Raw genomic sequence first — 16,944 nt, 5'->3', positions numbered from 1 at the left:
TCCTGTCAAGAGACGACAAACGACGTTAGCAGCAGCCATGCCAGTATCGCTGATTACATACATAAATCCGACAACAAATGAAACCTGTTAAATAACCGTTAAAAATACAACTATTTGACATGAGTGAAGATTACACATTGACTTACATGCGGCCTTCGGCACCGGTCGGTTTACTTTGACACTGGTTTCCGCGGCTTTGAGGGCCTCTGCTTTCACTGGACCTTTCATGGCTGCCCGAACAGTACTGGCACAAATCGCTGAGAAGCGAATGTAGCTGAGGGGGGGGGGGGGAAGACACTTACTACATTTATCCGATTGTGTATCATATCAATTCACACTGGAGTGTTAAGTAACTAAGGTCATGATACTGTAATATTAGCCACAAGTCGTGAGCTAACGTAGCGTAACGTTAACGTTACTGTATTAGCCTAGCTAACAAGTCACGTATTTCCTTGAGCCAACATCGTGACATTAAATTACAATGATTTTCACAAAGCGTGCAGACTACAGCAGCATTGTGCTATAATATTGCACGCAAGACTGAAACAAAATGTTACAATGAATTTTAAAGTTACCTTAGGCCTGCTTGTCTCCAGTATGCGACCATCTTGCATGCAATGTTGTTCTCAAGGACGAGAGAAGAATATTCTTGCTCTAGTTTGTAATTGTAAGAGATGGATACACAAATTGGCGCAGTGGCGCCACTGTATGGATTGGAGGTGAGATGTTTCGACGGGCTCTCCGACCCATAGTAGAACGCTCCGACCAGGATCCTCCAAAAAGTAGAAAAAATGCGTCCTATTTAATTAACATTTTGATTATATTTCAGATTTCACATATACAACTGACCACATTTAATTTCATTCATGCCTTACTTAATATAGGCTCTGAGTCTACTGCATTTCCCGTGCAATGGATTGTCCCATTGTCATAATAGGCCAGTAGGCCTAGGCCTATTTTAAAAGCCCTGTCCTGGGCCCGACGTTTAGATGTTCGTATCAGTCTATAGTTTTCTTCAAATTGATTTTTATCTATTTGTTCCAAAAACCCTCACTTTCAGCCATTATTAGTCGTATGCTGAATTAGCACAATTTCAATGTGTCATTTTCTGCCACAGGATGGCGATAGAGATGTATTTATTGTGTCATCCTAGTCAAGGATTGCATTGGGTACACCCACCAGTCTTGCAGATAAGCATCTTGCAGCTGCTTTAAAGCCATGGAAGGCAAAATGGCTTAGTTCAAGGGAGACTTTCATTCAGTTCATTAATGGAAATTGGTTGGAAATAGAACAAAAAAATCACATTTATTTAAAGCTTCATGCAAGACATGTTAATCAAACGTGAAGACGAAACCATTTTGGGAAACAAATCTCCCCTCCCCCACACTCCCTCAGGTTATTCCTCCACCACTGACACCACCATTGGACTTCATCATGAGCCTACATGTAAGAAATGGGAGTTTCTTTATTAAACACTGTGACATTGATGTTTCATTGCATATTCATGTATAACATTTTGGCATTCACTATCATCTTCAGTGGTTCTTTGCTGACATGTAATGACAGCAGCAAGAGAAAATACTATTATGATTTTCTAATCTTTAAATTATCTTGTGAGTCCATTGTATAGATGTTTAACATGTAAGAAAAAAAATTGGAAGGAATATAAGTGTATCAATTGGGAATGGTCCTGTCATCACTCCGCATTGATGTTGAGAAAGGGATAATTTGCTGAACCAAATGCCCATGTGGCTCTCCTCAAAGTTCTTCCCAGGTGCGTGATGGTAGGTTTATCTGCACATTACTATACACAGCCAAGAAACCCTACGAAAAGACGATATTTACAATTAGATCCATGCCCTTCCTACATTTTCAATGCTAAATCCATGTTAGTTAATATAAGAGCATCCCCTATCCTTTCTCATGATTAACAAGGCATTCATTTGTGACATGCTATTTCAATTTCATTGCATCAGTAAAACGCTGAAATGTATTAAAACTAAACATTTTTGCTTATGTGATATATATATATATAGGCCTATATATATATATATATATATATACTGTATATATATATATATATACAAAACACCAGGTAAAAATAGGCCTATGCTATTGCTGTAGCTGTAGCGTTGTACCAAATGAATAAATAATATATACATATATATACTGTATGAATACATGTAAATACAAATGCGGGGGGAAATATATCCTCATTTCAGTCTCTTGTTTGTGAAAATAAGATACTGAAAACAAAATGTTATGGCTTAAATATGGTTAAATGCAAGTTATCAGTTATCTAGTTAATCTACATCTCTAAACATACATTGGATGCATTAGCATTCCATGGCACTACATAATGCTGCTCATTCATTCATATCACTCATATCAATCCCTGTCTTTATTTTCACTCACATTTTCACCCTAATCATTTTCTATTCTCTATGCAATTGATAGATCAATACATACATACATACATACACACACATACACACATAGATTTTAAAAATGACATGCTAACGGGTATCAACGACACACTCATTATTTCATTATTTCACTATTTCCCGGGCCTGTGTAGCACATGCAGTCTCAATGGAACCCATATTCACACCTCTTACTCATGGTCTGTGAACCCACCTGCTGCACCTGCAGAACTGGACCTGCCAATGTCACACCTTTCGCCACAGGAAGAGGAAACCCCTTCTGAAGCATCGCTATAACAGAAACACGACCACCACTGTTAGATTGAAGTACAGCCCCCTGTGTCCGTCTCACCTATTTTGTCCACTTCAAATGGATTTCTCTGACTCTACTGTATGTCTCTATGAGGTTCTGGGATGATAAGTGAATAGTGAGACTACTTGCAGAAATACATCGAATATGTGAATCAGATGCACACAATACACGTTCCCATTAGCTTTGCAGCAATTAGTAGCCTATAACATCTATGGATCTCTGTATGGCCCATTCAATACAAATGGAACTTAGCAAAGTGGCAGTAGCAAAGGTACATATTGTCCTGGCATGCTGATATCAAACCCATGCTTCTGGTCACTCTGCTTCAAACAGTTGCCCTTAAAACATGATAATACTCTCAAGGTCCAACACAGTATGTTTTGTGTGAATTGTTAACAATTTGGTACTTCTGGACTACCTCAGCACAGAATTCCATGGAAGTTTTGAGACTTCCAAGTATAGATAGCCAATGTAGATTACAGGTGCTATCTGCTTATTATCTGTCTCATTGGTTGTACTCATTGCTTGTATCAGACTGCAAAGGGAAACATTTGTAGGACCCAGCTGTGTGTTTGAATCTCACCATTCAGCTTTGGAAGATAACTCTTCACCAAAAAGCTTGCAGTGCCCTCCAAGGTTTTAGTCTGTAAACAGATTCCACTCATTACAACTCAACTATAAGATACTGTAATCATCTCATTTCCATATTTATATCAGATACTTGTATATACCACACCCAACAAAATGTACATATATCGTTATTAAACACATGTATTGACTAACCTGGAAAGTTCCAATCTGACTTGTTACCAGTGATAAGGTCAAGCTAAAGGAGGAGAAAGGACTTGACGGTTATCAGTGATCCTGCACATAATATACACATATATGCATGTAAGATTCTAAGATTTGACTCACTTCTGAAATTGCATGTTTCCCATAAGTGTATTGTTGCCAATGTTCAGTTTGCCGCTGAATTCAGTTGTCTTTGTGAAAGAGCATGAAAGGATGGTTAAAACACATTTTCTAATTTAAACACTAAAACATTTTATAAAAACACAATTTGCTGCTATAATGTAAGGCATAATATACCTCAGCAATATTAAAGTCCTTCATCTCAATTTGCTTGCGCAGATGGAAGGTACTACTGTACTCACCAGCTTGAGCCTGAAGAGGGGACGGTAGGCGGTGGTGTTGTCAATGGCATAGGCTTTAACTGTTGCAGTCAGTAACAGAGAGAAGGAGTCCATATGGAGGGAAACAGCTGGCGCCTCATCAGCAAACACCTGGAGCACCATCAGCATGTTGGGGAACATCTTGGGCAGCTGGACACACACACACACAGACACAGACACAACAGACACACACACACACATACACAGACACACACAACCGCACGCACACGCACACACACACACACACACGCACGCACGCACACACACACACACACACACACACACACACACACACACACACACACACACACACACACACACACACACACACACACACACACACACACACACACACACACACACAAACACACTTGTATGAATGTTACATTCACTTCAGGGAAAATGTAATCTCTACATTTAAGAAGAAAGCCATTTATATATTATTTTATATTATGCCTCTCCATTTCTTCTCTAGGCGATTCTTGCTTAAAACGTGTCAGACACACAGGTGAAAGATTCAGGTGGGTGTCTTTATCTCACCTGTGGGATGAACACTCCAAATGAGCTGGTATTGAGTCGAAAATGAACCGATGGCGGAATCTGGGAGGAAAGAAATACAAAGCAATATTCAGTGGAGCTGTGTGACATACTATCAGTTCATTGCATGTGACTTACTCTGTTCACTTGCCAATATAAACATAAAAGGTTTTCCCCTGCCCCACCCTATGTCACACACACACACACACACACACACACACACCATTTTGTCAGTAATATTGATCTGGAAGAGGCCATCAGTGAGGCAAGCGTAGGCGTAGGTGTTGAGACTGTACTGGGATATGCCCATGGAGATCATGTATCCTGCTTCCGATGGGAGCTGGAAGTCCTCAGATGGGAATGGAGGTTCCTTGGGGTGCGTCGCACTGTAAAAAACACCCTGAGCATGGGATTGAGAGTCCACAGGATTAAGGAGTTTGACAATTAGGTTTGAGCTGTTAGCTTGAAGGCTTGAAACCATAAATGTAGGAAGTTGTTCTATTGTCACCTTTGAGTCCAATTCCATGCCAGAGGACTGTACAACTGGAGAATTTGTGAGAGGAACGCTAAAGATCAGGTTTGGATAAACAGGGTAGTCGACTGCAAAAGAGAATCACATCACTTATTGCTTCAGTTGAGCAACTCCCTCTTGGTCTGTTCCATAGCATTCATGCACATACAAATGCATACTGTATGCACGTACACACACACCTTACCCTTTATGGCTGCTAGAATTCCTTCAAGGTTTTTAACTTGGTCTTGCACAATAGGGCAGATCTGTTTGTGATGACAAGAGACATTCAGACCTCAGGCCACACTAATTATTTTTATTTTAAAAAGTTTGAGTACTCACATGATCTTCAACTAAACTCTTAATGCGGCCAGGAAAGAATTTCACAAAGACATCGATGATGAAGCTGGAGAGAGTTTAGGAACATTTTACATAGACCCTAAACATCTATAATCTCTACCAGTAACACTTTGGAATAATATTTAAGATCTTCTCGTGTCAAACATATGAGATGTAAATATCACATACATATCAATAGACTATTTCTATTAATCAATTTAAAGGGATAGTTCGGGTTTTAAGACACGAAGTTATATGGGTTCCCTGTCAGCAACGTTGTGCATCAGCACTGGCTTACCCCCGACAGCGTCCTGTGAGCCAAGATCCAGCCGGTTTTTGATGCTGAAGAAAGTAGTCCGGCAAGTTTCTGGGGTCACGAAAGTAAAGTGTTTTTCTTCTCAAAACCATATGCGTTCAAAAGAGTGATATATTTGCACCACAAAAACGTTGTCCAGCTGTCAGTAGCGCGCAGTGATAGGAATCGAGAAAAATAGTGCCAAGATAACGAGGTTTGAATTTTTCCTGGACAACGTTTTTGTGGTGCAAATATATCACTCTTTTGAACACGTATGGTTTTGAGAAGAAAAACACTTTACTTTCGTGACCCCAGAAACTTGCCGGACTACTTTCTTCAGCATCAAAAACCGGCTGGAACTCGGCTCACAGGACGCTGTTGCGGGGTAAGTCATTGCTGATGCACAACGTTGCTGACAGGGAACCCATATAACTTCGTGTCTTACAGTTTTTCTCGATTGTTAACACACATTTTCTGAAAACATGCCTCATATTCTCAGAACTCTACACACAAATCCAAAACAACACACACAATGGGCAAAACTCCACAATTTTCCTGCAAAATGACACTTTACCTTCAAAACAATGTAATTTCTCCTCAAAATGCTCTTTTGTTCTCAAGAGACACACACAAACCATCATATATCAAGACATTTACAAGGACCATTTGAACACTGATGTGCTCAGTGTAAAACACTGCGATGAATTGAAAACACTTCTTCTCCATTCATTATAATGACTTGGGCCTTTTTTTTGTTCAGTGTTACACTACAAACAGTACTACAAACATTAGATAAGCTGATACAGTAAGTTGATATGCTTACCCTATCAATATTTTGAAATATCTCATTGTTTTCTATTATTTTACTTTGTATTTCCCGTAATGTTATGCCGTTTTTTCTAGGACAATGCTCATGATTTCAGTTTCCTGTTCAGGAGACAGAAGCCCTTGTGTTGGTAATCTTTCGGCTGCCAAACAAATAGTAAAATACTGTAAACTGCAGAAATACAAAGTAGGATTACTTTCCCCAAATACTTGAAACATACTTTATTTTTACAGTCCTACAGAACAGTCCCCACAGGCAATACTATACTACTGTGTTCATTGAGCTGTATTGTACTGTCCGGTACTGTACTGTATTGATACGCAGCACTGCAATGTTCTTGGCTCGGATCTCATCAGAAATTATGGTCCTTGGCCTCCCCATCCTCATCCTCTTACTGTACTCTCACTCCTCTGGCTCTGCCTCTGCCTGTACTACTACTGTATACTGAAGCTGTGATTGCTAATTGTAAGACTGTGTGACAGGAGTTTGCCCATCTGATGAGTCAGTGTGCATGGTAGGGCAGTTAGCTTTAGAATTTGAATGGCAGTGTGTTCTTTGTGAAAACAAGAGATTTTCTTCATGAAAATTGTGTCTAATGCACAGAATTGTGTGTAGTGTTTTGGAAACAGTGTGTTATACAGTAGAACTGCAATTTGAGTGTAACACTTTCCTTGAAGGTATCTACATAAGAGTGACATGATGACACTGACACTGGCATGAACACATGAACCAACTACAGTAGATCGGACCCTGACTGGATCTGCTCCCTGCTATCTTAATTCAATGATCAAGATGTATATCCCCAAATGCCCACTGCAGTCTTGTGAGTGTCTGTTGTGTCGACCAGCCATAATATAAAGGCTAGGTCAAATTCTAGACTCATCTCCTCAGTAGTTCCATGTTGGTGGAATGAGTAGCCAGCACTCTCTTTTCCTGTGATAGTTTTGAGTCTTTTAAGATACAGGCATATCATATCTGTTCAACATGCACTTAGTTTATTAAGTGTTTCTTATGCATTATGGTTTGTATATTATAGTATTTGTTTATTTTCATTAGGCTATTGATTGAATTTACATTGTTGTTTGTTATTGCTATTCTCCTTAATGTAGTTTACTTACTCTTACTGTGCTGTTGTTGTTTGTATGTCGCTTTGGACAAAAGTTTCTGCCAAAACCCATAACCATAACCATAACCATAACCATAACATAACACTTGCATGACACATGAACCGTAACCCTAACCCTAACTTGTCAAAACAAAAACCGACACTTAATGACAGAAGCATTGTGTCAAAACATTTATGACTTTATAAATAATGTTTATGTTTATGATATGTTGACAGTGTCATGTCACTCTTACAGTATGTAGATACCTTTAAGTAAAGTGTAACCTTTTAGGATTAATGTACTTGTGGTCACCAAAGAAAGATGATTAAAATCACAATAGACTAGTTTAATGCTGTCTGGGTCGCTGAGATAAAAGGCTGCATCCACACTACTGCTAGGCTGCATTTGAGGGGGGGGGGGGAGCTAACAACTACTGTACTGGATATTTCTAGTTTGTTTAAGTTCTCTCTATTCTATTCCAACAGTCATAAGCATTGTTAAAAAGTGTTGTGTTTTCCTAGCTGAGGCCAAAAAGGATAGTTCTCCAGAGACTGATGATATAATGTTTCACGTCTGCAAAATCCTACAAACATCTAACTGGCCAACTGACTGAAAGGCGAAGACTAGTGATTTTATATTTCATCATAAATGAACGAATAAGAAGATCCTTCTTTTGGAACAAGCTTGAGAGAACCAACCCACCTTGCTCCTCCATGAAAGTTAATGTCTACATTGCCTATTTGTGCGTCACATGACAGGCACTCGACAGCGAGGCGTGCTTGGTAGTCACTCTCCAGCTGCAGCAGTGAGGATGTAGAGACATCAAACAACGCCAGGTCAAATGACCCTCCGTCCTTACTGTGAGATGGATGGCAGGGTATGGGGTGTAAAACAGAAAAAGATGGGTCAAAATGTCATTAAGTCACAAAGGTCATCAGGTCACACCATTCTAATTCAGATCCACCCTTTCACTTCCCCTTCAACCCTGTATCATACAGTCACATGCTGAAAAAAAGTGATACAATCAAACAGAACTCACATGATTCCATAGGAAGTTCTCCATCTCCCTTCCACAGCTATGCTCAGGCCACTAAGCTCCACGCGGACGCCAGTTTTCTCCACAAAATTGACACTTGGCTGTGGCATATCTACCTTAACCACCCGCATACTGAAGAAATCAGTCACAGATACTCAGTCCACATCAACATTCTCCCATAAAAAGTAATCATATTTTCATATTTAAGAGCTTAGGGTACCAGGTGTGAAAAACATTTAAAACACTCATAGGTTGAATACATAATGGTATGTTATTAAAAGCAGAGGCGGACTCCAAAGCAAGACTGGACCTACTCATAAAGGGCATAGCCAACAGACCCAATACCAATGTCCACCGATCCACTAATTACTGGGAGGTCTGCCGAGAGTATCTTCTTCTGTACCCAGTCTGTGACCAAATTTGTTACTACACACACACACACACACACACACACACACACACACACACACGACATACTGTAGCATAACATAACATTACATCTTAAATTAAGATTAATTGTAGGATTGAAATGAAGGTGTTTTTGTCTTCAGGGCTCACCATAGTCAAGGCCCTTGGATGATACCACCGTTTTGACTCCAGGACAGGCTTGAGAAGTCTGAGGGCCCAGCAACACTAGCAGAAGAAGCAACCTCATGTCTGCTGTGATGCTACTATCTTTGTGTCTGGCGTGGTAAAGTATAATGTTGTAGAGAATAGAGATACATCACACATACTGTACATATAAGCAGGTAACCTGAACATGGGCCTTTGTCTCATTTGCTTCCATGGAATACTTGTCTGCCTCACAGAGTTGTCCACTCTTAAGTATTGTATTATATTATTATATTGAAGAAGACAACCATAACATTGTGTTTGTACAGATGTATTGCTGCTACATATAGCAGCCTATATATGGAGCACTACTAGCCAGCAGTCAATGCTTCTGTACCAGCAACACCACTGAATTTGTTTGTCAGTTGCACATCCTTTTTTTTTGAATGGTGAAGATTAAGCGCCCTGTATTGAGCTTGTTCTTTTTAAGTGGTGTAGAATCACACTCTTGCATTATTGTTAACACCTCCCTGAAATATAGCCTATATCTGCTTCCTGATCTTGATAAACATGATAAGTAAGTAGGTAAAATTTATTTATAAAGCATAAGCTGACCAAAGTGCTGTACAGTGAAAGACTAAAAAGGACACAAAATAATACAAAGTAATACAAAGAACATTTGCTAAAAACATACATAGTGAAATAATAACATTCAAGACAGGACAGGACAGGATAAACTACTAACACCAGCCAGGACCCTGAATGGTGCTGCTAGAAACTGACTTTGCTAACACGCTAATTGTGTCTCTTGGCAATTTACTCAGTGATGTCAAAGGTGCTGTAAAAGGTTCCAACTTCCTGCAGACGGCCAAGTCACTGTACGCACAACGCCCTCTCGTCTCATAAAACATCTGAAGGCCCAAATTAAGTTTGTGTTGTGAGCATGACATATAGGTGCCACAGAATGGAGCTCATATTTATATCTTTATGCATGTCTGCCATTATGACAGTATACACACATGAGCATTTAATGCAGTGAAAACACAAACAAACTGCTGTATAATATGATGACACAACTGCATAATTATTTGCAACACTTACCATAACAAAATGTGCTATCTCAAATCATTCACTGTTCAAATTCAAAGTTTGCCCTAATTAACTTTTTAATTGTCCATGTCAGGAGAAAAGATCGAACGTACTACTTAGCAAACTATCCACTGATGCTCATTATGCAGAATTTAAACAATCTGAATATCAAGCATGGTGCTCTTACCAGTTTAGTCTGCTCTCTGAGTGGAGTTTCTTCTCTGTGAGAATGGGAAATGTATTCTCCAGGGGATTTTTATACATTCACACTTCCTCATTCTGTATTGGGCCTTGACATTTATAAACACACTCTTTTGTCTAAAAGTGCTTATCACTCACACTATTAATGGTATGATAATAATAATGTTATCATTTGGTGTTTCAGGCGATTAAACAAAGGTGTAGTTTGTGTTTGTCTGAATTCTGATGGAATATATGTTAACAATACTAACATTCATGCAAACGCAGAGAGGGCAAAAGCGTGCACAAGAGAGAGTGAGTGAGAGAGAGAGAGAGTGTGTGTTTTCAGTTCTTTTTTTTCTGGAAATAAAAAGAAGAAGCAAGATAAATACTTCTGTTTATTCAGATCCTTATTCTTTCTCTTTCAGATAGTCTCACACATTCATCCAGACACCCACCTCACCAACAATGCTGGTTATAGCACGTAACATCAATGTTGTGGGATAGATTAGATATGTCAGCAGTTTGTGTTTTTTTTGTTTTTTTTATCTTACATGTGTTTGCGCATAGGATGAGGGAGAACAGTCAGGCTATTTAATTGTCAGCTGGACGGACTGAAGCATCTCCAAAAATGGCAAAGTATGTGAGATGATCTTGATCAATTATTGGACCATTGTCTGTCTCTAACAGACAATGGTCCAGTGACATGTTGTTTGTCATCAAGTCAGCAAGTTTGAGCATTACGGTTGTATTCTGCCTGGTCTGAACAGACAGAGGGACTATTGTGGTACAAATCAAAGAAGTCCTCAGTCACTTACGGTCACAGGAGGAAGGTGCAACAACCCAGTGCGCCACATCCTGTCAATGGGGCTGTGTGGTGCAGACCAATCAGATCGCACCGGCAGTGGGCATGCATGAAGTCAAATGACAGCAAGTCAGTTTTCAGTCACATTGTGTGGACACTGACAGCAGGTTCAAGTTTACTGGGGGAAGATGGCTCACTATGGGAAGAGGATTGGTCAGTAGTGGGGTGGTGATGCTCTTGGCTTGGAAACCTTTGGTCAGGCATGTGAATGCCAGTTGGTCAAGTTCTACTGATCTAAGCATTACTAGGACCAGCCCTTCATGGCATGTGAAACCCATGCAGTGAAGAAAGTGAAAGGTTGTGCAGCTTTGTCCATAACACTATCTATCCCTTGTCTATAGGTAGTGCGAGATAGAGTTCATTTATATTTTGTGTAAATCGTTCAGGTAAGGTATATAGTCCTACAAGTGACGCAATATTTATTCAAGATATTACATTTGCAATGCAAAGATGAATGATCCTAGTTTAAATTCGTTGAGATGTTACATTAATTAAACATAAGATTTCTGACATATTCTGTCGTTTTCTCTTAAGCCATCAAGCCCGCCCCCCATACAGTAGGTTTCCTGCCGCCTCATCCCAGGGGGATGTAATCTATAGCTTCCGCCCACCGACGCGGACACGGTGTGCGCATGGAGCGTCCAATGTGAAAATTTCGGCACCATGCACCACAATTTTGTGAAATCGCGGATTCTTCTTTTTCTATGAGGTGTTACCTATAAGAAAATTAACGTGCTCGTGTAGAAATTGAATCCTGACATTTTAGCTTCCCAAAGCGAAATGCGATATAGGCTACCAGATTTTACACACACAAAAGGGTATAAAAAAGGACTTGGTTCACATTTACAGTTCAGTTTTTAACCATTCTACTATGATTGATTCATTTGAGTTATGGAAATTAATGTGAAAACAATTTTACAATTTTGTTCGCCACTGCATGTTAGTATCCTTGTCAGGTGTAGCCTATCAGATAATTACAACTCTACGTGATTTGAAAGGCTGTTGCTAATGTGGGATTGGGATATACTGGCTATATGATGATAGACCGCTGAAATAATGGAATGTGTTTTCCAGAAGTTTTAAGAGTGTATGCATTTTAATCCTTTCATTTAGGCTACAGTAGCCTACCATGCCTCGTGTGGTTTGCTTCAGTCTTTACGCGCAACCTGCTCCACAAGTTGAAACACGCGTTAATAACTGATGTCTTGTAACGAAGAAATGCTTGATCCTTGTCCTAATAGTAATTACTGACTGTAGGCTACTGTAGGTGACAATGTCCCTTGATGTCAATGGCTCAATTTGTATTATTTTAGTTTGCGACTTGTTTGCGTCTTGTATTGAGCCTAATGCCCTCAGGATGAACAAAACAATAGAGATTCAATCATGGCTCATTCATTATTATTATTATTATTTTATTATTGCTATTATTAGCATCATTTATGTATGACCTATAAGACTACAAGACAACAATACCCTTCTGGTTTCGTATTTGTATTAAATTGCTGATTCTGACGCTCAGGAGTTTCTAGCATCAATATCATTGTAAAACATGATTCGGGCAAGAAGCAGAGCAACTGCAACAGCAAATAAAATATTTTATTCTTGTTCCATATACACAATCATTTTCTTTTTTTTCACATCGCCGTTGTTGACAGCACATGAAGAAAATATCACACAAAGACAAAATTTGTCATACGATTAAAAAACAAATATTACCACAGGAGCCTGCACCTCACATTCACTCTCACAGATACACGTGGTTACGGTTAACAGCGAAAGAGAAGCGTTGATATAGGCAAAGCCTTCCACCAGAAGGAAACATAAATGTGCTGCTTAATTTACAGTGCCCACTTTTCTCTGAACCACACATTTAAATTAGAATGTGATATGTCACAAATGTAAGCTACTGACATCCAGATGTAGCCTCTGTGCCAACGTGTTGGCCCACAAGCTTGCTGTTATTGAGTGCATTTATAATATCTAGGCTAATTTGTGTCTGAACAGAAGTGATGGATTCTTTCCATGCCACTTGCCAGAACGTCCTTAAGTCAGCCTCTAACTGTTACCTTTTTTGTGTCCATCTTGCTAATTAGAAGACAAGTTGTGCTGAGGCTGTTTCTTTTCAAAGACCAATGAATAGCAGCAATACTCTCTTAAATCATATTTCACAAGAACATCTATGTGCTGTAGGCTTTTTGCATAGGGAGGTCTTGTCTCCAGCATTCTTTTCAAGCTCAGCTTTTACCTCATAAATTTGCATCCACTTTGATATAAAGACTACCACAAAACAAACACAATTGAACAACAATTGAAACGTCTATTGAGATATTGCACGTTATTTCGACAAAACCCGAGAAGATATTTTTTTAACGAACCTAAATAATTGCTTGACTGGCCGTGGCAGTCACGGTACCTTAAGGTAATAGACCTAGAGTGGATTGTATTAGCATTTTCATACAATCTGTTCGTTCCATTGCCTACTTACAACCCTAATCCGGAAGGTTATATTGATAGGCTTCTATGAGGCCTTCGACGGAGTGGATGAATCCAGATACACTGCATATGCCCCCAACTATAAATATTGCGACGTCAAAAAATACATGGTGCCACAAGAGTTTCCTCCACTGGAGCTTCAGGTGGAACAGACTTGGTAGTAAGAAGCACAAGCCTGCACCAGTGAGACTCCCCGTCAGGCCCATCAGAAGAGCAAAGTGTGGGACAAATATTGCCATTAACAATGTAAACACAACCAGCACAATGCGCAAACCCAAACCCCATGACTTCAACTGCCTTCCTGGGCCGTAACAGTCTGGGAATATTCCTCCCCCTTGGAAAAATGACTTTTCTAAAACCTCCACCGCGGCAAAGAAGGGCAAAGGATATGATAAAAGAGCTTTGGAGACCAGGAAAATATTTACTACTGCACGAATACCTCCAGGGAGATTGTCCGTAATCACTTCCTTGGTGTCGTCTGCCCATGTGAGATAGGCCACCAGGGCAAAGAGCCCCTTGAGGACACAGGCAGCGATGTGTGTCCAATCCATCATGCAATGAAATTCACTCGGTTTCTGCATGTTCCCCTCCAGGGACGGCAGGAAGATCTGTGAAGTGTAGCTGAACACAATGATGCCAATGGAGATGGGGAACTTTTTGACATCGATGTAGAACTTGACCTTCTCCCACGCCCAGTCGTGCGCCCGTGACAGGCAGTAAGCAATCACTACAATATTTATGACGAAGTGGGCGAGCGTGCAGAGCAAGCTGAACTTGGACACAGATTTCAGGTCCTTCAGGAATGCGCAAGGTAGGAGAGCTACTGTGGCGAGGACCGCCCACGCCTTCTGAGACACAGGTAGACCAGGAAAGCTGTTGTACATCAAATTCCCACTGACCACCACATAGAGAATACAAGTCATCACCAACTCAATGATCTGGGCCACGTTGACGACGTGTCCGCCAAGGGTCGGAAAACGCGGTGCGCAGCAAGCGTTGGCGATGTCTACGTACGTGTCTCTCACACGCACGAGCTCGCCGTCTTCATTTTCCTCGTAGAGACATGCTATCAGGATCTTGCCCGTATAGCAGCACACCACCGCAGCAAAGATGATGAGAAAGAGCCCGAGGTAACCACCGTGCAGAATGGCGTATGGCAAACCAAGGACGAACATGCCCTGAGGATACACAGACGTAGACACCAGTGATGACAACATTTATTCAATTGGCAATAATAAAATCTATTTACAGTGTATGACGAAGATGCTTACATAATTCGATAATATCAAATCTGATTTGATTTAAATAACGAGAAACACAAGTGGCTACTGTGATGATTTTATTCTATAATGTTGCTGTTAGGCTATGGGAAATAGATGTGGTGCCAACAATGTTAATAATGCCTGTTTTTGATCATGGTTGTAGCAGGGCCTGTTGCAATATTATGCATATGAACTGAAAAAAAAACCGGCTGTTTGAGGAGGCATCATAGACTGGCTTTTCATAGGCCAAATTTAATAGCTATTGTCTAAGCATTTTGATATGTGACAAGATAAAAGCTCATCTGATCTGATTGTATAAAATAGCAATTGGTAAACCATGAGGCTACAGAATTATTGTGGTTTCTAATTGTGTAGGGAGGGGTAGCCCACAGTGACGTAACTGACTGCACCTCAGGAACTCGCTAACTCGCGATTTCAGCAACATTCACTTTAACGCGTTGCGATGGAACGGGGTCTCTGCGGGGAGAGGGGATGAAATGGCAGCATCGGAGTTGGCACCCCTCCCCCTTGAACCGCAGTCGCTCTTGATAGCCAGAGTAAATAAGAATATTTAGATTTCCACATCGCCTATACACGTCAACTGATTTTTAATTAAAGGATATTTGTTCCGTTAATTAACCTTCAGTAACCTTGCTGTGATTTTTCATTTTTTTTTTATTCAAACTTCATGCCTTCCTCTTTCTGTTCATTTTTAAATTAAACTGCTAGGAAATATGAAACGGGCTTTAAAATAGTTTTCTGAAAAGTGTATGCGTCTAACCTGAATGGCGTTGGTTACGTTCCATCCGGCCTCCCAGGCGGTAATTTTGGGCTTGTCCTTGTCCTCCACCTCTTCACAAACACCTCCACTCTTTATCGAGGCCCGGTGAAGGGTGCCATCTCTTTGGTAGTGACTATCCCCTTCTAGCCCGTCCACGGTCATCTCTTCCCCGCCATCCTCTGTCTGAAGCACATCCATGCGCATCCCCTGCCTGTAGTCATAGTCTAGGTCGTCGCAGTCAGCGAAGCCCAAACCCTCCTCGTCCGTGGCCGCCTGGAAGCCCAAACGTGCAAAAGCCCCGCTAACCTTAGCCTGGGACTTATTCGTTGCTGTGTTCATAGCATTTGTAATTTTGTTGGAAATCTTGTGTCGGATTAAATGAGCCATGATTCTTTTCTTTCAAAAACTTCCTTATTTCAAGATGATTGACTGTCAAAATCTGCTCCAAGTATCCAGTTTTGTAGGTGGAGGAAGAACTTGCCGGTATTAGACGATCAAATCATTCCTGTTGCAAATGCATTCTCCGATATCGTTAGATTCTTGCTGTCTGTGGGGAAGCTGATTTATGTTGTTCTTGCCACATGCATGTCTGTTGTCCTTCAACATCCACACACCTTCGAAATTATTCCAGGATGTTTTTCAAGACATCAATCATGATTTCCATAACACGGAAAAGAAAAAAAATTGTGTATATTCAGAAGGCTGTTTTTCCTTATTGCATGAAGAAAATGTCTTCCCAAACGTTCTCTATATTCCACTCTGGTGATAAATGGCTGCTCCGAATCGCGTCGCGTGTGTGTGTGTGTATGTGAGTCAGTTCGTGTGTGTGTGTGTGTGTGTGTGTGTGTGCTTGTGTGTGTGTGTGTGTGTGTGTGTGTGTGTGTGTGTGTGTGTGTGTGTGTGTGTGTGTGTGTGTGTGTGTGTGTGTGTGTGTGTGTGCTTTAGGACACGTGCCTATGTGTGAAGAAAATTCAAACACCTTCTACTGGGCAGATTAAGTCATTCAAACGGTAAGAAATATCGATGGGTTATTGAAAAACGTTGACAGTAACGGATTAATAAAATTGATAAATAAAATGAAATGTAAAACTCTACAACATTGTTGTTTTTATGCTGCAGAAAAAAAGGCAATGGACCATACGCACGCACAGACACATGTCAACA

The 16,944-nt window shown here is 40.4% G+C and overlaps 2 protein-coding genes across 3 annotated transcripts; both read right to left on the bottom strand.

Moving 5' to 3' along the window:
• Positions 1–1,447: 1,447 nt before the first annotated feature.
• Positions 1,448–10,430, bottom strand: bpifcl (BPI fold containing family C, like). 2 transcript variants are annotated; one of them, XM_062531397.1, is made up of 16 exons: positions 10,387–10,430; positions 9,117–9,241; positions 8,873–8,984; positions 8,562–8,690; positions 8,225–8,380; positions 5,299–5,362; positions 5,162–5,222; positions 4,954–5,045; positions 4,669–4,845; positions 4,449–4,508; positions 3,891–4,058; positions 3,652–3,719; positions 3,520–3,562; positions 3,320–3,380; positions 2,638–2,714; positions 1,448–1,824 (listed from the first exon to the last, which is right to left on the bottom strand). In XM_062531397.1, exons 2-16 carry the CDS (start codon positions 9,211–9,213, stop codon positions 1,759–1,761), a joined length of 1,431 nt encoding a protein of 476 aa, XP_062387381.1. In that variant the 5' UTR covers positions 9,214–9,241; positions 10,387–10,430; the 3' UTR covers positions 1,448–1,758. The 2 variants fall into 2 exon arrangements, with proteins under 2 accessions (XP_062387381.1, XP_062387380.1); XM_062531396.1 differs by lacking the exon at positions 10,387–10,430 and adding an exon at positions 10,212–10,345.
• Positions 10,431–12,825: 2,395 nt separating this feature from the next.
• On the bottom strand, positions 12,826–16,544 carry LOC134076371 (vesicular inhibitory amino acid transporter-like). Its single transcript, XM_062531394.1, has 2 exons — positions 15,781–16,544; positions 12,826–14,915 (listed from the first exon to the last, which is right to left on the bottom strand). The coding sequence occupies exons 1-2, from the start codon at positions 16,165–16,167 to the stop codon at positions 13,734–13,736; spliced, it is 1,569 nt and encodes a 522-aa protein (XP_062387378.1). The 5' UTR covers positions 16,168–16,544; the 3' UTR covers positions 12,826–13,733.
• Positions 16,545–16,944: the final 400 nt, after the last annotated feature.

Source organism: Sardina pilchardus, chromosome 3 (genome assembly GCF_963854185.1).
Source record: "Sardina pilchardus chromosome 3, fSarPil1.1, whole genome shotgun sequence".
NCBI classification, from domain to species: domain Eukaryota; kingdom Metazoa; phylum Chordata; class Actinopteri; order Clupeiformes; family Clupeidae; genus Sardina; species Sardina pilchardus.
This window is presented reverse-complemented; position numbering and strand designations above follow the sequence as displayed.